This window comes from Nerophis ophidion, linkage group LG08 (genome assembly GCF_033978795.1).
Source record: "Nerophis ophidion isolate RoL-2023_Sa linkage group LG08, RoL_Noph_v1.0, whole genome shotgun sequence".
NCBI classification, from domain to species: domain Eukaryota; kingdom Metazoa; phylum Chordata; class Actinopteri; order Syngnathiformes; family Syngnathidae; genus Nerophis; species Nerophis ophidion.
Window position 1 is genome coordinate 23,583,959 of NC_084618.1, and position 23,416 is coordinate 23,607,374.

General features: G+C 39.3%; 1 protein-coding gene across 1 annotated transcript in view; it reads right to left on the reverse strand.

Annotated features, from left to right (window-relative positions):
* LOC133557521 (formin-binding protein 1) overlaps window positions 1-7,576 on the reverse strand; it is a 204,771-nt gene extending 197,195 nt beyond the window's left edge. Inside the window, exon 1 of the mRNA XM_061908032.1 lies at window positions 7,276-7,576. Within this exon, the coding sequence (XP_061764016.1) occupies window positions 7,276-7,299 (24 nt within the window). The 5' untranslated portion in view covers window positions 7,300-7,576. The remainder of the gene's footprint in view (window positions 1-7,275) is intronic.
* Window positions 7,577-23,416: the final 15,840 nt, after the last annotated feature.

Genomic DNA, 23,416 nt, shown 5'->3' on the forward strand with positions numbered 1-23,416 from the left:
AAATTGGCCAATGGTGCCAGCTTTTTTGCTTGATTGATCTTTTTTTAGGGACCGAATGTCCCTTTGGGACAGAGGACCCTGTTGTACTTCAAAGGTTTTATTATTAATACACCGCCGCCTCTTTGAGCTGTAATTTGACCCCCTTAACATGTTTCAAAACTCACCAAATTTTACTCACTGGCAAAAATTGCCATCTAATAAAAAAAAAAAACCCCAAAACTTAAAGTTGCGCTCTAGTGCCCCGTAAGAAAAAACACTGACAAAACTGCTTGTAACTTCTGTTAGGAATGTCTTAGAGACATGAAACAAAAACCTCTACGTAGATCTGACTTAGACCTTCATTTCATAAACTGACATCTTTCTGCAAAAATCAACAGGAAGTTGGCAAACACCCCTTCAAAACAAAGGTTTCCTAAAAAAATGTCATTTTAGCCTCTTTGAGCTGTAATTTGACCCCCTTAAACCCTTAAAATGCTTCAAAACTCACCAAACTGGACACACACATCAGGACTGGCGAAAATTGCGATATAATAAAAAAAAAAAAACCAAAACTTAAAATTGCGCTCTAGCGCCTCCTAGGAATAAAACACAGACAAAACTACTTCTAGAAAGAAAACACGGACAAAACTGCTTGTAACTTCCGGTAGGAATGTCGTAGAGACCTGAAACAAAAACCTTTATTTGGGTCTCACTTGGACCTACATTTCATTAATTGACATCCTTCAGCAAAAATCAACAGGAAGTTGGCAATTACCGCTTCAAAACAAAAGTTTTATAAAAACCCGTCATCTTTTTTCAAACATTATCTCCTGTGAGCGCGTTTAATGTGTCGGCTTCAGACTCGCACAGGAAAGAGGTTGAACCCTTCTGATTAAAAGTTACACAAAGAGTTTTTCTAACTGCTCCGGTTTTAATTTTACGAGGCTTCAAAGAACTGCTGCGCTGCTGCCGTCTCAAGATGGCCGCTTAAAAGCAGGAAGCACCATCGTGACCACACAATGCAGAGAAGGTAGGTACTGTGTGGGTAAAGATATGTTAACTGGGTGAAAGAAGGAGGCACCAGTTTCACTCCAGGATACAGAGAATGTAGGTAATGTGCAGGTAAAGATATGTTGAATGGGTAAAGGCAGGAAACACCAGCAAAAGTCGGTCCCGTCCATCGCTGCTTGCAGCTTTAATTTTTAATTATTATTCTTCGTCTGAACAAGCCGGAAGTTGCGAAGCGAGGTTGGTTGCATGAACAAAGGCACTCGCTTTCTGGTAACCGAGCGACGCAGGAAGTGATGACTGATCAGTCGTAGTGACACGCTTACAGCCAATCAGGTAACAGTATCAACTATCAAGTTTGGTTGCGCCGTCTTGTTGTCTCAAAGTTTATTATTTGCATGCAGTATGAAGAGAACATAAAAAAGAAATTGTGGATAAAAGAGGAAAAATCACCTCGACAGAGGAAGTTTGTTGTTTGTTTTCCAAAGGGACCGTAGTCAGACCAACATGGTCTGTAAATGATGCAAGACCAGGAATACCAAACCACCTAAGCTCACCCTTTAGAGCACAGCTTTAACTTCCTGGCACTAAACCTGCAGAAAACAGTTTTCAAGTTTCTCTATATTTACATTTTCACACTATTTTTTTTTACACTTTATTAAACATTTGTTACATATTCCTTATTTTTGCACCTTCCTTTTAAGAGCTTATTATTAAGTGTTTTTACAATTTTGTTTACCTTTTTTGACATTTCCTTCCCTTTCTGCCTTGATAACGGAAGGGAATACAATCAGAGAAGGGTTACATTTGAAATAAAATTGTTTACACTTCCTATATTATTACCCTTGTCCTTTTTTTGTGATAGGTCTATCAATAGTTTACATAATTCACCCAAGGAACTTTAGTTATTAAAGAGTTCCGGTCAGACGGTTTTTCACGGGACATATTTCCGGCTTTGTTATTGCACGAGTGAGCCACGGATGAGGAGATGCTGCTCCGTTATTGATTTAAGTCAGGGGTGTCAAACGTACGGCCTGAGGACCGGATCAGGCCCGCGGGATGAGTTTGCTAAGTATAAAAATTAACCTGAAATTTTTGAAAGAAAGAAAATGCTGTTCTAAATGCGTCCACTGGGTGTCGCAATAGCAATTCTTTGCAGCTTTGTAAATTATGTCTTGAAAATAAACCACGTGATGCGAGTACATCAGTCGAGGAAAATTATCAAACTATATAAATAACACACTTGTAATTTGATATAATTAATTTATTGTGGTGCATTGAAAATTAACACCAATGAGTTGACTGATGAATATTCTCACAAAATGTATTCAGAAAATATAAAATCCCTCTTTCCTGTCTCTTCTTACAGACAAGCAGGCGCACATTCTTACATACGTCACATACTGTCACGTCATACTTCATATACGTATACGCCCTTGCCCAGCAGAGAGGTAGCAGACTGGGCTACGTTAGCTGCTAACGTAGCCGTACGAGTGGGAATACGAGAGAACGAAGGTGCGGATCTGGTTACAAATGAAGGAATACTTAATTCCCAATAAAAACAGCAGGTGGTCCATCGTCTGGCGGCGGTTCGGCTTCAAGTGGGAATATGTCGAACAGACAACCGTAATTTGTCAAGTGTGGGGCAAAAGCGTTGCTATAAAAAGTAGCATTACTGCTAATATGTAGCATCATTTGAAAAGTCACTCATAACGTTTCATAACGTTCGTCGTAACCTACCACATAGTGAAGGACGAATACTATTTGATTTCCAATTATGCAGCTCATTTTTATTTGACACTTAAAGGGGAACATTATCACAATTTCAAAAGGGTTAAAAACAATAAAAATCAGTTCCCAGTGGCTTGTTGTATTTGTTGAAGTTTTTTTCAAAATGTTACCGGTCCCGGAATATCCCTAAATAAAGCTTTAAAGTTCTTGATTTTCCCTATTTGCGATGCGACTGTCCATTTCCCTGTGACGTCATACAGGGCTGCCAATACAAACATCATGACAGTTACCACAGCAAGATATAGCGACATTAGCTCGGATTCAGCCTCGGATTTCAGCGGCTTAAGCGATGCAACAGATTACGCATGTATTGAAACAGATGGTCGTCATATGGAGGCAGATAGCGAAAACGAAATTGAAGAAGAAACTGAAGCTATTGAGCGAATAGCTATTGACGCTATTCGGCCATAGCGTGGGTGTACCTAATGAAGTGGCCCATAGCATGGCTGCCTTATTAGCATCGCCGGTAAAATGTGCGGACCAAACGATCAGGACTTTCGCATCTTGTGACACTGGAGCAACTTAAATCCATCGATTGGTAAGTGTTTGTGTCGCATTATATGTGGGTATCTAGTTTCAAATGTACATACAGCTAGCGTAAATAGCATGTTAGCATCGATTAGCGTAGCATGTTAGCATTGATTAGCTGGCAGTCATGCCGTGACCAAATATGTCTGATTAGCACATAAGTCAACAACATCAACAAAACTCACCTTTGTGATTGCGTTGACTTAATCGTTGCAAATGCATCTGCAGGTTATCCAAACATCTCTGTGCCATGTCTGTCTTAGCATCGCCGGTCAAATGTGAAGACACTTTGGTACATTCAATGGGGGTCTGGCGGCAGATTTCTTGCCAGTGGTGCAACTTGAATCCTTCCCTGTTAGTGTTGTTACACCCTCCGACAACACACCGACGAGGCATGATGTCTCCAAGGTTCCAAAAAATAGTCGAAAAAACGGAAAATAACAGAGCTGAGACCCGGTGTTTGTAATGTGAAAATTAATATGGCGGGTGTGTTACCTTGGTGACGTCACGTTCTGACGTCATCGCTAAAAGACCGATAAACAGAAATGCGTTTAATTCGCCAAAATTCACCCATTTAGAGTTCGGAAATCGGTTAAAAAATACATGGTCTTTTTTCTGCAACATCAAGGTATATAGTGATTTAGGGCTATATAAGTAAACATTGATTGATTGATTGATATTGACGCTTGCATAGGTTTGGTGATAATGTTCCCCTTTAAAATGTCTCTGACAATCTTGCACTTTGTGTTTTGGAAATGACTTGAATGTTTAAACCCTTGCTTAATAACTTTATCAAATACACTTTTGGTCAATTGACTAAGTTGTGATTTCCCTCTCTGCATGAAAGTTTAAAAGTAGCACATATGAATGCAGTATGAAGAAGAATGTTTTAATGTAGACACATATAATCATCATACTGCTGTGATTATATGCATCAAGTGTTCATTCAAGGCCAAGGCAAAATATTGTAATATATATCGAATATCGCAATATGGCCTAAAAATATTGCGATATTAAAAAAAGGCAATATCGGCCAGCCCTATGCCCTGGACAAGTCATCACATCATATCCAACAATTGCAACAACAACTTTTTATCCTCAATATAGAAAACTGAGTTTCATTGCTCAATGATTTCTGCTGGTTGTGTGCCTCGGGATATTTTCAGTAGAAAAAAAAAGATTGAAAAACACAGAGAGAGAGCTCCCGGCTGGCCTGGGAACACCTCGGATAAGCAGAAGAAGATGGATGGATAGAACAACACTGATTTACAGGACATCCGGTAAGCATCAACCACTTGACGGCGTGCACCGACGTGGTTTTGTCCGCACTTCCGGCGAAGTCTTGCACCTGTTTTTTTTTTTAAGATAGTCAAGAAAATAAGTATTTGAACACCCTGCTATTTTGCATGTTCTCCCACTTAAAAATCATGGAGGGGTCTGAAATTTTCACGGTAGGTGCATGTCCACCGTATGAGAGATAACCTTAAAAAAAATCCAGAAATCACAATCTATGATTTTTTAACAATTTATTTGTGTGATACAGCTGAAAATAAGTATTTGAACACCTGTCTATCAGCTACAATTCTGACCCTCAAAGACCTGTTGGTCCGCCTTTAAAAGTCCTCCTCCACTCCACTGTATTATCCTGAATCAGATGCACCTGTGTATGGTCCTTAGCTGCATAAAGACACCTGTCCACCCCAGACAATCAGTAAGACCCAAACATTCAGCATGGCTAAGAGCAAAGAGCTTTCCAAAGACACCAGAGACAAAATTGTACAACTCCACAAGGATGGAAAGGGCTACGGAGAAATTGCCAAGCAGCTTGGTGAAAAAAGGTCCACTGTTGGAGAAATCATTAGAAAATGGAAGAAGCTAAACATGACGGTCAATTTCAATCGGCGTGAATCCCTATGTAAGATATCACCTCGTGGGGTCTCAATGATGCTAAGAAAGGTGAGGAATCAGCCCAGGACTACACGGCAGGACTTGGTCAATGACCTGAAAAGAACCGTGCCATCATGCATGGCAATAAAAGATGCTAAGAAAAGTGAGGAATCCGCCCAGGACTACACGGCAGGACTTGGTTAATGACCTGAAAAGAGCCGGTTCCCCTGCTTAAACCAGCACATGTTAAGGCCCATCTTTAGTTTGCCAATGACCATTTGGATGATCCAGAGGAGTCATGGGAGAAAGTTTTGTGGACAGATGAGACCAAAATTTACCTTTTTGGTCATAATTCACTGATGCGTGTTTGGAGGAAGAAGAATGAGAACACCATCCCTACTGTGAAGCATAGGGGTGGTAGCATCATGCTTTGGGGGTGTTTTTCTGCTCATGGGACAGGACGACTGTACTGTATTAAGGAGAGGAGGAACGTGGCTTCGCTTAGAGACACTGGCGGTCACTACACGCGTGGCCACACCCCTCCGACTTTCAGGTACCATATAATCTCACTAAAACACTAGTAACACAATAAACGGATAAGGGATTTTCCAGAATTATCCTAGTAAATGTGTCTAATAACATCTGAATCGCTCCCACTGCCCTCGCCTTTTTTTTTTTTTTTTGAGTCCTTCACTCTAACTTTCCTCCTCCACAAATCTTTCATCCTCGCTCAAATTAATGGGGAAATCGTCGCTTTTTTCAGTCCGAATCGCTCTCGCTCCTGGTGGCCATGATTGTAAACAATGTTCAGATGTGAGGAGCTCCACAACCCGTGACGTCACGCGCACATCGTCTGCTACTTCCGGTACAGGCAAGGCTTTTTTATTAGCGACCAAATGTTGCAAACTTTATCGTCGATGTTCTGTACTAAATCCTTTCAGCAAAAATATGGCAATATCGCGAAATGATCAACACAATAAACAGATAAGGGATTTTCCAGAATTATCCTAGTAAATGTGTCTAATAACATCTGAATCGCTCCCACTGCCCTCGCCTTTTTTTTTTTTTTTTTTGAGTCCTTCACTCTAACTTTCCTCCTCCACAAATCTTTCATCCTCGCTCAAATTAATGAGGAAATCGTCACTTTTTTTGGTCCGAATCGCTCTCGCTGCTGGTGGCCATGATTGTAAGCAATGTTCAGATATGAGGAGCTCCACAACCCGTGACGTCACGCACACATTGTCTGCTACTTCCGGTACAGGCAAGGCTTTTTTATTAGCGACCAAAAGTTGCGAACTTTATCGTCGATGTTCTCTACTAAATCCTTTCAGCATAAATATGGCAATATCCCGAAATGATCAAGTATGACACATAGAATGGACCTGCTATCCCCATTTAAATAAGAAAATCTCATTTCAGTAGGCTTTTAATAAAAGCCAATATCGCCCAGCTCTAGGCTACTCTACCAAATATTAATGTTGGTGTTCAAATACTTATTTTCAGCTGTATCACACAAATAAATTGTTAAAAAATCATAGATTGTGATTTCTGGATTTTTCTTTTTATGTTATCTCTCATACAGTGGACATTTCAGACCCCTCCATGATTTCTAAGTGGGAGAACTTGCAAAATAGTGTTCAAATACTTATTTTCTTGACTGTATACAAATAGTACTTTATTGATTCCTTCAGGATTTATTTTTTTTTGCTAAAAGTTTTGCTTCGTGCCAAAATAAATACAAAAAATCTGCAAAGGTGACACGATTGTCGTTGATACATTTGGAGGGGGTGTGTGCCTAAAGTGCATGCGCCGTTTTGCCTGCCCTACAAAAGCCTCATTTTGATGTTAAAGACGACAATAAAAAATAATTTAAAAAATAAATAAAAAACGACGGTTGCCACAAGATGATGACATCAAACATAAAGACGATGAAAGCGTTAGCTCGCTATGCTACAAATTAGCTTAAGTGCTCCTATAGCTTGTGCTGCATGTCGTTTTTTTTTTTTTTTTTCCTTTTTCAAAATAATTCACCGCCATTATACACCATTATTTTTATTATTATCATAATTAAAGATGACTCACCCATAGCTCTGAGCCCCAGCTCATGGTTTCAGGACGCTGTCCCCGGAATTAATCCACGACTCGCACACACAATAACGGCTTGATGTTGTTGTCTTGTCGGTGCTCGCCGGTCCAAAAAATCCCAACAAAAAATAAGATTCCCGTCTTTTATGTCGGTTTTTTTGTGTCAGCGTCTCATCTTGTCGGCTACAAGATGGCCAAGATGTTGCAGAGTAACAATATCCTCGCTCCGCAGAGCCTCCCTGTCTATGCGGTGTGCGCGCGCGCGCCCCCGCCGCCACTCAATGACAGCTGCTCCCGCGCGCGTTCACGATCCACCAGGCGGGAGGGGTCGGGGGGATGAGGATGATGGAGGTGAATTTGTGAATTTACGATCCCAATATCGATATATACCAGGATCCATACGGTATCTAATTAAAGGCCTACTGAAATTAGATTTTTTTTTTATTCAAACGGGGATAGCATGTCCATTCTATGCGTCATACTTGATCATTTCGCGATATTGCCATATTTTATTAGAGAACATCCACGATAAAGTTTGCAACTTTCGGTCTTAAGAGAAAAGCCCTGCCTCTACCGGAAGTCGCAGACAATGACATCAGATGTTTGATACCTCCTCACATATTCATATGGGGCATCACGGTGGAAGAGGGGTTAGTGCGTCTGCCTCACAATACGAAGTTCCTGCAGTCCTGGGTTCAAATCCAGGCTCGGGATCTTTCTGTGTGGAGTTTGCATGTTCTCCCCGTGAATGCGTGGGTTCCCTCCGGGTACTCCGGCTTCCTCCCACCTCCAAAGACATGCACCTGGGGATAGGTTGATTGGCAACACTAAATTGGCCCTAGTGTGTGAATGTGAGTGTGAATGTTGTCTGTCTATCTGTGTTGGCCCTGCGATGAGGTGGCGACTTGTCCAGGGTGTACCCTGCCTTCCGCCCAATTGTAGCTGAGATAGGCGCCAGCGCCCCCCGCCACCCCAAAAGGGAATAAGCGGTAGAAAATGGATGGATGGATGGATCACATATTCACATTGATTTTAATGGGAGCCTCCAACAAAAAGTGGAGTGAATTATATTCATATAGCGCTTCTTCTCTAGTGACTCAAAGCGCTTAACATAGTGAAACACAATGTCTAAGTTACATTTAAACCAGTGTAGGTGGCACTGGGAGTAGGTGGGTAAAGTTTCTTGCCCACAAACACAACGGCAGTGACTAGGATGGCGGAAGCGGGAATCAAACCTGCAACCCTCAAGTTGCTGGCACGGCCACTCTACCAACCGAGCTAAACCGCCCCAAAAAGTGCTATTCGGACCGAGAAAACGACAATTTCCCCATTAATTTGAACGAGGACGAAAGATTTGTGTTTGGGGATACTGATAGCGACGGACTAGAAAAAAAAAAAAAAAGTTAAAAAAAAAAAAGTTTAAAAAAAAAACGCAATTGCATTGGGACTGATTCCGATGTTTTTAGACACATTTACTAGGATAATTCTGCGAAATCCCTTATTTCTCTATTGTGTTGCTAGTGTTTTAGTGAGTTTAATAGTACCTGATAGTCGGAGGGGTTTGTCCAAGGGCGACGGCAGCTATGGACGGCACAAGCTCAGCTTTTCTCCGGTAAGAACTGACTTTTTAACCAAAATTTTCTCACCGAAACCTGCTGGTTGACATTTGGTAGGGATCCATGTTGGCTTGACCGCGCTCTGATCCATAGTAAAGTTTCACCTCCGGGAATTTTAAACAAGGAATCATCGTGTGTTTGTGTGGCTAAAGGCTAAAGCTTCCCAACTACATCTTTCTACTGTGACTTCTCCAATATTAATTGAACAAATTGCAAAAGATTCAGGAACACAGATGTCCAAAATACTGTGTAATTATGCCTTTAGAGTAGACGACTTTTAGCTGTGTGTGTGTGCAGCGCTCATACTTCCTAAAAACCCGTGACATCTTGCGTACACGTCATCATTACACGACGTTTTGAAGACGAAACTCCCGGTAAATTTACGTAAAAATTGTAATTTAGTAAACTAAAAAGGCCGTATTGGCATGTGTTGCATGTAAGCAGATTTTATGTTAAGAGTGTTTTACTTGTTTCAAGGGTTTCGGTCCTAAATGATCTCAGAAAAATATCGCAGCTTGTTGCTGAGATTTTTATGACCTATATTGAGTAAAACATGCTTGTAACTAGAATATCAACTCATTAAAAGCCTACAGAAAGCCACTACTACCGACCACGCAGTCTGATAGTTTATATATCAATGATGAAATATTAACATTGCAACACATGCCAATACGGCCTTTTTAGTTTACTAAATTACAATTCTAAATTTCCCGCGGAGTTTCCTGTTGAAAACGTCGCGGAATGATGACGCGTGTTTGTGACGTTATCGGTTGGAGGGGACATATTAGCCCAGCACCACTTACGGCTAAAAGTCGTCTCTTTTCATCATGCAATTACACAGTATTTTGGACATCTGTGTTGCTGAATCTTTTGCAATTTGTTCAATTAATAATGGAGAAGTCAAAGTAGAAAGATGGAGGTGGGAAGCTTTTAGCCTTTAGCCACACAAACACACGGTGTTTCCTAGTTTAAAATTCCCGGAGGTGAAGATTTACTATGGATCAGAGTGGTCAAGCGAACATGGATCCCGACTACATGTCAACCAGCAGTTTTCGGTGAGAAAATTAGGGTAATAAGTCTTCTCTTACCGGAGATCAGCAAAGCTTCTGTCCTGCTGCAGCTACGTGACTTCCCTCAGAGACTGGCGTCAACACACCCATGGCCACACCCCTCCGACTATCAGGTACTATTTAATCTCACTAAAACACTAGCAACACAATAGAAAGATAAGGGATTTTCCAGAATTATCCTAGTAAATGTGTCTAAAAACATCTAAATCGCTCCCAATGCAATCGCCTTTTTTTTGTTTTTGTCCTTCACTCTAAATTTCCTCATCCACGAATCTTTCATCCTCGCTCAAATTAATGGGGAAATCGTCGCTTTCTCGGTCCGAATAGCTCTTGCTGCTGGAAGCTATGATTGTAAACAATGTTCAGATGTGAGGAGCTCCACAACCCGTGACGTCACGCGCACATCGTCTGCTACTTCCGCTACAGGAAAGGCTTTTTTATTAGCGACCAAAAATTGCGAACTTTATGGTCGATGTTCTCTACTAAATCCTTTCAGCAAAAACATGGCAATATCGCGAAATGATCAAGTATGACACATAGAATGGACCTGCTATCCCCGTTTAAATAAGAACATTTCATTTCAGTAGGCCTTTAAAGGCCTACTGAAATGAGATTTTCTGCTATATATATATATATATATATATATATATATATATATATATATATACATATACATATATACCCACATATATATATAATATATATATCCACACAGTATATATATATACATATATATTATATATATATATATCCTTCTTGATTGCACTTAAATGTAGAAAATATGTAGAATATATTTATATTATTCATATATTATATATTATATATAATATATGTTATATATTATTTATTTTTAGTATTGTCTATTGTGAGTGAACTGTGGTGCTGAATTTCCCCCATATATATATATATATATATATATATATATATATATACACACACACAATCCAGGCCCTGGCCAAATACTTTAACCCAATGCTTCCCCGTGCCAAAAAGCTTTATTATCGAACACAATTTATATTTATTAACACACACAAAAAGAGCCAAAATTGTCAATTCCCAGTTACCAAGAATTGGTACCGTATTGGTTCAAATGTGAACAGTGCTCGTCCCTAATAATAATGCTGACCTTTAGTGACCTTTAATGATTGGTTTGGGCTCCACTAGAGGTCAATATTACTTTAGTATTGATATTTATAGTTCATTTAGCTATATTTGTATGCTTGAAAATGCTACATTCAGGCCATATCATTTAAAACACTTGAAAAAAAAACCTTGATGTGGTGCAGCCGCATTGTTTGAAGGGTGACTTTTGTGTTGTGGTCTATTGCCTTTCTTCTGTTTTATTGTCTCCTCTATTACTCTGTAATTACTTTTGATTGTGTGCAGACTTGACGACAATCGGAGTTGCTACTACAAAGCTTGGGGTTATGTGACAACAAATTGGGGTACACAGAGGTCAAGAGAGCCCTGCGATGTGGTGGCGACTTGTCCAGGGTGTACGCCGCCTTCCGCCCGAATGCAGCTGAGATAGGCTCCAGCACCCCCTGCGGCCCCAAAAGGGACAATCGGTAGGAAATGGATGGATGGATGGATGGAGAGTTCAAGAGAACGTTGTTACAGTTTTGCTAAAACAACACTACCCTCTAGTGGTGATTAATCAAGAGACTCTGCAACACTTTAATGGTCATTAATGGATCACACTTGTCAGTTGTGTGTTAGAATAATCTCATTCAAGTACTCGTTTGCATATTTTAATTCAACTTAAAAAAAAAAGTCCAATATTTGTACACAGGGAAATTCAATTGTGAGAATGTAATGCAGGAGCATTTTTTTTGTTGCACAAAACTTGCTAACGATATGTCCCGGCAAGAAATCTGCGTTCAAAAGACTCCGGCTTATTAGTGATTCCCAGAGCCCAAAAAAAGTCTGCGGGCTATAGAGCGTTTTCCGTTCGGGCTCCAGTACTCTGGAATGCCCTCCCGGTAACAGTTCGAGATGCTACCTCAGTAGAAGCATTTAAGTCTCACCTTAAAACTCATCTGTATACTCTAGCCTTTAAATAGACCTCCTTTTTAGACCAGTTGATCTGCCGCTTCTTTTCTTTTTTCTCCTATGTCCCCTCCTCCCTTGTGGAGGGGGTCCGGTCCGATGACAATGGATGAAGTATTGGCTGTCCAGAGTCGAGACCCAGGATGGACCGCTCGTCGGGACCCAGGATGGACCGCTCGCCTGTGTATCGGTTGGGGACATCTCTACGCTGCTGATCCGCCTCCGCTTGAGATGGTTTCCTGTGGACGGGACTCTCGCTGCTGTCTTGGATCCGCTTGAACTGAACTCTCGCGGCTGTGTTAGAGCCACTATGGATTGAACTTTCACAGTATCATGTTAGACCCGCTCGACATCCATTGCTTTCGGTCCCCTAGAGGGGGGGGGGGTTGCCCACATCTGAGGTCCTCTCCAAGGTTTCTCATAGTCAGCATTGTCACTGGCGTCCCACTGGGTGTGAATTCTCCCTGCCCACTGGATGTGAGTTTTCCTTGCCCTTTTGTGGGTTCTTCCGAGGATGTTGTAGTCGTAATGATTTGTGCAGTCCTTTGAGACATTTGTGATTTGGGGCTATATAAATAAACATTGATTGATTGATTGAACGATTGTATATAGCAGACCTGGGCAAATTCAGGCCCAGGGGGCCACGTTCCCTAATCATTTTTTTTAGATCTTTAAGATGGAAACTGTGGCTGCATAAAAGCAGCTTGCACAAAATGCTCAGTCATTCACAAACAAGGACGGGGCGAGGGTCAACACTTTGTGAACAAATGTGTGAGCAAATCGTCTAACAGTTTACGAACAACATTGCTCAACGAGTTATTGCAAGGAATTTTGGGATTTCACCCTCTACGGTCCGTACTATCATCGAAAGGTTCAGAGAATCTGGAGAAATCACTGCACGCAAGCAGCAAGGCTGAAAACCAACATTGAATGACCGAGACCTTCGATCCCTCAGGCGGTACTGCATCAAAAAGCGACATCAGTGTGTAAAGGATATTGCCACATGGGCTCAGGAAAACCACTGTCAGTAACTACAGTTGGTTACTACATCTGTAAGTGCAAGTTAAAACTCTACTACGCAAAGCGAAAGCCATTTATCAACAACACCCAGAAATACCGCCAGCTTCACTGGGCCCGAGCTCATCTAAGATGGACTGATGCAAAGTGTAAGTGTTCTGTGGTCTGGCGAGTCCATGTCAATTTGTTTTGGAAACTGTGGACGTTGAGAAAAAGAACCATCCGGACGGATTGTTGTACGTTCAAAAGCCAGCATCTGTGATGGTATGGGGGTGTATTAGTGCCCAAGGCATGGGTAACTTACACATCTGTGAAGGCACCATTATTGCTGAAAGGTACATACAGGTTTTGAAGCAACATATACTGCCATTTAAGTAACGTTATGATGGACGCCCCTGCTTATTTCAGCAAGACAATGCCAAGCCACTTGTTACAACAGCGTGGCTTCTATAGCAAAAGAGTGCAGGTACTAGACTGACCTGCCATTAGTCCAGACCTGTCTCCCATTGAAAATATGTGGCGTAATATGAAGCCTAAAATACCACAACGAAGACCCCGGACTGTTGAACAACTTAAGCTGTACATCAGGGGTAGGGAACCTATGGCTCTAGAGCCAGATGTGGCTCTTTTGATGACTGCATCTGGCTCTCAAATACATCTGAGCTGACATTACTTAACATGATTAGTAATGAATAATTCCGCCAGTAATCGGTGTTAAAAATAATGTTTAATATAAAAAACATTCTTATGCATTTTAATCCATCCATCCGTTTTCAACCGCACTTGTTCAATAAGTCACATCAATGGTAAGAAGTCCCTCCATCTATTCTCTACCGCTTGTCCCTTTTGGGGTCGCGGGGGTTGCTGGAGCCTATCTTAGCTGCATTTGGGCAGAAGGCGGGTATACCCTGGACAAGTCGCCACCTCATCTCGGGGCCAACACAGATAGACAGACGACATTCACACTCAAATTCGCACACTAGGGCCAATTTAGTGTTGCCAAAGAAGTATTTTATTTATTATTGGTTAGCTTCAGAATAAAAATGATATAAAATATAAGACTTATACTCTAAAAATGTAAGTCTTACTTAAAAAATGCATGTATTTAGTTGTATTCAGTGTTAAAACATATGATACGGCTTTCACGGTAATACACTTTAAAAAATTTGGCTTTCATGGCTCTCAGCCAAAAAGGTTCCCAACCCCTGCTGTACATCAAACAAGAATGGGAAATAATTCCTCCTGAAAAGCTTCAAAAATTGGTCTCCTCAGTTCCCAAACGTTTACTGATTGTTGTTAAAAAGGAAAGGCCATGTCACACAGTGGTAAAAATGTTTTGCTGCCATTAAATTCAAAGTTAATGATTATAATAAATAAATGAATTAATCAATAAATAAATAAGTTTCTCAGCTCGAACATTAAATATATTTTCTTTGCAGTCCATGCAATTGAATATAAATTGAAAAGGATTTGCAAATCATTGTATTCTGTTTTTATTCTCGAATTACACAACGTGCTAATTTCACTAGTTTTGGGTTTTGTATAAATACAGTGTTGATATACACATATTATAGTTTTTTATTGGAAACATTCCTGTTTTAATTAAAAATGTCTGGGATTAAGAATAAGAGTGTGTAATGTGCTTTAAGCAGTTAAAGATATTCAGGTTTTTTGTTGGGGTAGGGGAATTTGGGGGCCCCTGGTACCCCCTTTTGCCCCAAATACTTTGAAACAGACCCGGGAAGAAGTCGGGAGCTAAAGCCATTAAGAAGTTTGTGAAGCGCAAAAAATATGACTAAAGGGGTGGCGCTGTATATTCATTTGATTGACAGTTAATTCAAGAAATATATTAATTTAATTTATTTATTTTAGCGCAATATAATCGTATGGACATTTATTTTTCAAAATGCATGATAAAAATCTGTCAGTATTTTGTACAAGGTTCTCAACAATTTGTTATATATACCGTATTTCCTTGAATTACTACAGGGTCAAACTCACTTTGCAAAATAATTAGCGCATGCTTAGTATTACCGCCAGGTCAAACTCGTGACGTCACGAGTGACACTTCCCTTGTCATCATTTTCAAAATGGAGGAGGCTGATTTCAATACCGGTAATTTGAAATCGCACAAAAGGAAGAAGATTAAGAGCTAATCAGTAGGATTTAAGGTCCAAGCTTACATCACACTAAACATTTTACTGCATGCCTTTGGTAAGTGCCAGAGTGAGAAGAAGTTTGAAATTAATTAGCGCCCCGGCGGCAATTCAAGGAAATCTGGTATTTATTTATTTACTTTTATTCTGTCCTGTCCGGATGTTACACTTAACACTATTATAGTGAAGTTTGGAAGTGTGTAACTGGTGGGAAAAAGAGACATCTTGACGGTGGCTGTGTTTGACCAAGACAAGACTGTAGACTTTTAAAAACGTGCATTACGTGGGAAAGACGAGAGGCGAGGCTGCCGAAAGCAATCATGATTGATTAGGCATTTGGATTTATTTTGAAGTGCTCAAATTACCGTAATTTCCGGACTATACGCCACTACTGTTTTCCCACGCTTTGAACACTTTATCTAATGCTGCAGCCAATTTATCGATTTTTCTAAGTTTGATAATTCAGTCTGCTATTCAACACGTTATGGACTCATCATGGAGAAGAAACCACAAAACGCACGAGACACAGCCACAAAGCCCAAGGCGATCCACCCGGCCCTCGAAAAAGAAAACAACCTACCCCAAAGAAAACCACCACGAGCTGGCCATCAAAAGGCTTGGACCGCCGTGCACTGAAGAAGAAGACGTCAGCGCATCATTCGGATTAGAATGTTCCTGCGTAAGTGGACCCTGAAAAAAATGATATGTTAATGCTGTGCATTTTCATGCATCCCGCCTTGAATCGGAATACTTTACTGTGACATGCGCAGAACCTAACATAAACGGAAAGGTGCGTTATTATTTGTGCTGTGGCGCCATCTTTTGGGCGGGTTCGCTCACTGGTAGGTGCTGGAGACGCAGTCAAATTCCACTGTAAACAAACATGGATTTGTTATCATGGTATTAATTCACCATTTTTTTCCTTCTGTTCACTAATTTGGTTTTACCTCTCTTTTTGCAACAGAGCTTTTTATGTTGTGATTATGTACCGGATTCGGCGAGTCTTTATGTTATGACATTCTGTGTGTGTTTGAGGCTAAAATTAAGTGGTTCGGCATATAATGCGGTGCGGTGTATAGCCTGTAAATTACGATAAGACAAAAAATTATTAATTGTTTTTTATGAGACGTTTTGGGGTAACATGCTTTTCTCAGTAGTATGCAGTATCCAAACAAACCCTACTTCGTATAGCTGTGCATTACAAAACACGCGCATTGTAGCTCTTAATTCTGACTTCCTCATATATTGTACTAATGTTGCTGATCAGTTTGAATTTATTATTATTTTGATTGTAGCTGAGATATGCGCCAGCGCCCCCTGCGACCCTGAAAGGGAATAAGCGGTAGAAAATGAATGGATGGATGGATGGAGTGTATTTAATAAAAAAATTTCAGCATCAAATAGTTCAAGTCGGCCAAAAAAGATTTTAATACATACATATATTATATATAATAAATATTAATATTTTTAAAAGGAAAATTGATGCACTTTATATATCTTAGTATACATGTAATATTTTTTGTTACAGACTAAAAAAAACATTAAGTTATTATTTGCTGTAAATTAATCTATATTTCTTTGTTATTATTTGTCTTTAAATGTTGGGTTTATTTCATTTTATTGTTTTTAATATCAAATAATTCAAGTTGATCAAAAAAGATTTTGATATATAGATATATATATAATAAATAATAATATTTTTAAAAGGCAAATTGATGCACTTTATATATCTTACTATTTATCTAATATTATTTGTTCAGACTAAAAAAACATTAACTTATTATTTGTTGTAAATTAATTTATATTTCTTTGTTATTATTTTTCTTTAAATGTTGGGTTTATTTAATTTTATTTTTTTAGTATCAAAAGGTTCAAGTGGGTCAAAAATATTTTAATATATAGATATATTATATATAATAATTTTTTTTTTTTTTTAAAAGGCAAATTGATGCACTTTATATATCTTACTATATATCTAGTATTTTTTGGGTTACAGACTAAAAAAAACTTATGTTATTATTTGTTGTAAATTAATTATTATTGTTATTTTTTTAAATGTTTGGTTTATTAAATTTTTTTTGTATCAAATAGTTCAAGTCGGTCAAAAAAGATTTTAATACATAGATATATTATATATAATAAATATTAATATTTTTTAAGAGGCAAATTGATGCACTTTATATATCTTATTATATATCTAATGTTTTTTGGTTACAGACTAAAAAAACATTAAGTTATTATTGGTAGTAAGTTAATCAACATTTTTTTATCATTTATTTATTTATTTTGGGATTTTATATTTTTTTGTGTCAAAGAGTTAAAGTCGGTCAAAAAATATATTAATACATAGATATATTTAATAAATATATTATTTTTGATGCACTTTATATATCTTACTATATATGTAATATTTTGTTACAGACTAAAAAAACATTAAGTTATTATTGGTTGTAAATTAATCTATATTTCTCTTTTTTTTTTTTTAAATGTTGGGTTTATTTAATTTATTTTTAGTATCTAATAGTTAAAGTCGGTTAAAAAAGTTTTTCATATATAAATATATGATATATAGTAACTATCATATTTTTTTAAGTCAAATTGATGCACTTTATGTATCTTACTAAATATCAAATATTTGTTGTTACAGACTAAAAAAACATTAAGTTATTATTTGTTGTAAATTAATCTATATTTCTTTATTATTATATATATATTTTTAAATAATAAGGACACACTGTTATGCAGAGGTGTACTTATGACAATTTTGTAGACAAATAATGCTATTTATAGACAGGGGGGCGGGGGGAATGATTTGTTCTTCCTTGGGCGGTGGAACAGAAAATAATTGATTAATTATATTTATAAGATATGCAATCGGATCAATGAAGAAAAATTGTTTGTTTTATGAAAAAAATAAGTTTAATTTTTTTTATGTATTTGTAAATTCTATTTTCTGGGGACCCAAATGGCACCGCTTGGTTGGAATGCCCCCTTTTATCGTCTGCCCTCCATGACCTTGGAGGTTCTCCTAAAGGAGCATCATAATCCAGGTTATTCAGTTAATCGACATATTCGTGGTAATCTTCCAAAATCCGCCAGAGCCAACAGACAGCCTGAGATTATAGCCAAGGATTGGATTAGCACGGCTGATCCAATTATATACACACTAGTCCAGTGTTTTTCAACCTTTTTTGAGCCAAGGCACATTTTTTTTGCGTTGAAAAAATCCGGAGTCAGACCACCAGCAGAAATCATTAAAAAACGAAACTCAATTGACAGTAAAAAGTTGTTGTCGCAATTGTTGGATATGACTTTAAACCATAACCAATCCTGCATCACCATAGCTCTAGTACAGGGGTCGGCAACCTAAAATGTGGAAAGAGCCATATTGGACCAAAAATACAAAAACAAATATGTCTGGAGCCGCAAAAAAATAAAGGCCATATTACATACAGATAGTGTTTCATAAATTGAATTAAGATGACTTAAAGTAAACCAAATGAGCTCAAATATAGCTACAAATGAGGCATAATGATGCAATATGTCAGGGGTCGGGAACCTTTTTGGCTGAAAGAGCCAGAAAGCCAAATATTTCAAAATTTATTTCCGTAAGAGCCATATAATATATTTTTTTAACACTGAACACAACCAAACGCGTGCATTTTTAAGTAAGACAAACATTTCTAGCGTATAATAGGTCTCTTGTTCTTCGTAATAACAGTGTTATTCGGAAGCTAACTGTGGAGGGGGCGTGGCCTGCAGGCCTGCAGCGAAGCGGGGTGTTGCCACGATCAGCCTCGAAATCAGCGTTACGTGCGTAGATGGCCCACCTGAGCCTTGTCATATAATCACCGGTTGCTCTGTTATAAGCAGCAGCCAGGTGGAGAGATAGGGTTGGAGTTGGAGCCAAAGCACGAGCAAGGACGACAGAGAAAAAGACAATTGCTGGAAAGCAACTGAGAGACTTCTTGAAAAATAAAACAATATTGTAACCCTGAAACAGGCTCTCAGGTCGGTGCTTGGTTGTCTGAAGAACCCCCAGGAGGGCAAGCCCCACACTAACCAATAATAAGTAAATAACTTCTTACCATTGACGCAACTTCTTGAACAGGTGCTATAGAAAACGGGTGGATGGATTAAAAATGCATGAGAATGTTTTATATTTTGAACATTACTTTCAACACTGTGATTACAAGTGGAATTATTCATTACTTATCGTGTTAAGCAAAGTCAGCTCAGATTTATCCGAGAGCCAGATGCAGTCATCAAAAGAGCCACATCTGGCTCTAGAGCCATAGGTTCCCTGCAATATGTACATATAACTAGCCTAAATAGCATGTTAGCATCGATTAGCTTGCAGTCATGCAGTGACCAAATATGCCTGATTAGCACTCCACACAAGTCAATAACGTCAACAAAACTCACCTTTGTGCATTCATGCACAACGTTAAAAGTTTGGTGGATAAAATGAGGCGGAAAAAGAAGTGGCATAAAACACGTCTTAGAAAGTCGGAGAAAGTTGTACATGTAAACAAACCAGGGTGAGTTCAAGGACCGCCAAAATTAGTAGGATAAAACGGCGCTCGCCAAATCCTCGAATAAGTGAGGCATGTTTAATAAAAACAGTGTGCTTTACAACAATTACGGAGGTCCGTGTCATGTTTGTCCTCCGACAGCAACGATAATAAAACAAAAAATATATTTTAAATATTTTTTTCCCCTTATTTTTCCATTTTTCATACATTTTTAAAAAAGCTCCAGAGAGCCACTACGGCGGCGCTAAAGACCCGCATGCGGCTCTAGAGCCGCGGGTTGCCGACCCCCACTCTAGTGTTTTAGTTCTTGTCTTGCGCTTCTATTTTGGTGGCTTATTCCTTTTTCTTGGTGTTTTCCTATAGCAGTTTCATATCTTCCTTTGAGCAATGTTTCCCGCAACTACTTTGTTTTAGCGATCAAGTAGAATTTCAGTTGTTTTCACGTCATGTTCGGATGTACATTGTGAGCTCTAGAGATGCGCGGATAGGGAATTACATCATCCGCAACCGCATCACTAAAGTCATCATTCACCCGAACCAACATTTTATCAGAACCGCAACCGCCCGCCACCCGCCCGTTGTTTGATATCCGGAGTTGGCGACCTTTACCACCAAAAGAGTTAGTTCGACCCGTGTCACAAAGTAAAGAAGGCAATGGGAGCCGCTAACGTTCTCGCGTTTATCTAATGGTGCTCATCCAGATAATGAGAAAAAGAGCGTGCTGTGAAGCCATTGCTTTTGACGCCGTCTACATCATGTGCGAGCATTTGCCAGTCCAGCAACATGCTGTATGCAGCTTCCTCAAACTCACGTACAAGATTGAAAGGCATACTGGGTGATAAAGAGTGCACTGATGGTTGTGATATAAACAATTTTAACACTCTTACTAATATGCGCCACGCTGTGAAGCCACACCAAACAAGAATGACAAACACATTTTGGGAAAACATCCTCACAGTAACACAACATAAACGCAACACAACAAATACCCAGAATCTTTTGCATCCATGACAAGCCCTGACTATATTTTACACCCCCGCCCACCTTACCGACGCACGGGGGGGTTTGCTGCTAGCGGGGTGTATAATATAGTCAGGCTGTGTCATGGATGCAAAGGATTCTGGGTATTAGTTGTGTTGCGTTTATGTTGTGTTACTGGGAGGATGTTCTCCCGAAATGTGTTTGTCATTCTTGTTTGGTGTGGCTTCACAGCGTGGCGCATATTACTAAGAGTGTTAAAATTGTTTATATCACAACCATTAGTGTACTCTGTGTCACCCAGTATGCCTTGCAGTCGTGTGCGTGTGTCTGCAGAAGCCACACCCTACATATTGCTGGACTGGCAAGTACATTGTACATATAGTAGAAGGCGTCAAAGGTAAAGGCTTCATAGCACGCCCTAAAACTTATTAACTGGGTGACTGAGAGTGATTACGTCTCCAATTGTCTTCTTCGCTTTGTGACACGGGTCTTAAATGGCTCTCTGAATGGTAAAGGTTACCGATCCCTGAACTATGTATATCAAATATTTCCAAATGGTTCAACCGCCACCCGCCCGCATCTATTTAAAATCTATTTTTTCGTCATGTCACCCGCCCGACCCGCGGTTTATCCCCAGACTCCGCGGATGAGACCGCAAACCGCGCATCTCTAGTGGGCGCCGTCTTTGCTCCGCAGTAAGTTTTTGCTGTCGTCCAGCATTCTGTTTTCGTTGATTTTGTAGCCAGTTCAGTTTTAGTCTCGTTCTGCATAGCCTTCCCTATGCTTCAATGCCTTTTCTTAGGGCAGTGGTTCTTAACCTGGGTTCGATCGAACCCTAGGGATTCGGTGAGTCGGCCTCAGGGGTTCGGCGGAGCCTGGCCAGCGGAGGTCCAGACACACCCAACTCATCGTGTAAATAAAAACTTCTCCCTTTCGGCGTATTATGGATACCCCCAAACAATGTTCCCTCTAATTGGAAAAGTGCATCCGGCAGTTGAGGCTCCCCTATGGGGTCTTGGGGCACTGGGAGGTTAACCCCTTCACTACTGTTACCTCAGGTGGCCCTTGGCAAAGGTCTAGTACCTGACTGCCCCCTAGTCAGAGATATGGTGAAGACCTCAACGGCGGAGTAGGCGGAAGACGGTAGATTTACGAACTACCACAACGGCTGCGATGGCAGAAGAAGGCTGCAGCAGAAAAGGGTCCCCAGTCGTCTTGGACTCCATGCCACTGGACCCTGACCTGATTCTGTCAAGGATTGTGTGGTGACTGTCTGTGCACCAGTCTCTCCACGTTCAACTAAGTCATGCACAGGCATCCTCCATAAAGGGATAGACCCCTACCAGGAGGATCGTCGTACTCGTTCGAGTGACCGCCGATGATGATGATATTTTCCTTTCTATTTTAGTTACTTTATTGAGCTTACAATGGTAAATGGACTATACTTGTATAGCACTTTTCTACCTTCAATGTACTCAAAGCGCTTTGACACTATTTCCACATTCACCCATTCACACACACGCATTCACACGCTGATGGCGGGAGCTGTCATGCAAGGCCCTAACCGCTACCCATCAGGAGCAAGGGTGAAGTGTCTCGCTCAAGGACACAACGGACGTGGCGAGGTTGTGTAGAAGGTGGGGATCGAACCAGGAACCCTCAGGTTGCTGGCACAGCCACTCTCCCAACCGCGTTATTACAACCCCCTGGCGCAAGTAGTTGAAAGTCTTCAATAAGTATTTTGTGAACATTGGACCAAATCTGGAGGAAAAGGTTCCAGATCCTGAGTCCATTGAGGACTTGAATGACACCATAGACAGAAACCCCAACCTTTTTGAAACCAAGAGCTACTTCTTGGGTACTGATTAATGCAAAGGGCTACCAGTGTGATACACACGTAAATAAATTGCCAGAAATAGCCAATTTGCTCAATTTACCTTTAATAAAAAAAAATATATATGTATAAAAAAATGGGTATTTCTGTCTGTCATTCTGTCGTACATTTTTTTTCCTTTTACGGAAGGTTTTTTGTAGAGAATAAATGATGAAAAAAACACTTCATTGAACGGTTTAAAAGAGGAGAAAACAGGAAAAAAATGACAATACAATTTGGAAACATAGTTTATGTTCAATTTCGACTCTTTAAAATTCAAAATTCAACCGAAAAAAGGAAGAGAAAAACGAGCTATTTCGAATCTATTTGAAAAAATCAAATAAATATTTCATGGAACATCATTAGTAATTTTTCCTAATTAAGATTAATTTTAGAGTTTTGATGACATGTTTTGAATAGTTTAAAATCCAATCTGCATTTTGTTAGAATATATAACAAATTGGACCAAGCTATATAATTTTAAAATAAATTCAAAAGACTTTGAAAAAAGATTTATATTTGATTCTAAAGATTTTCTAGATTTGCCGGAATAATTTTTTTGAATTTTAATCATAGTAAGTTTGAAGAAATATTTCGCAAAATTCTTCGTCGAAAAAACAGAAGCTAAAATGAAGAATTAAATCAAAATTAATTTATTATTCTTTACAATAAAAAAAATGTATTTACTTGAACATTGATTTAAATTGTCAGGAAAGAAGAGGAAGAAATTTAAAAGGTAAAAAAGGTATATGTGTTTAAAAATCCTAAAATCCTTCTTAAGGTTGTATTTTTTCTCTAAAATTGTCTTTCCGAAAGTTATAAGAAGCAAAGTAAAAACAAT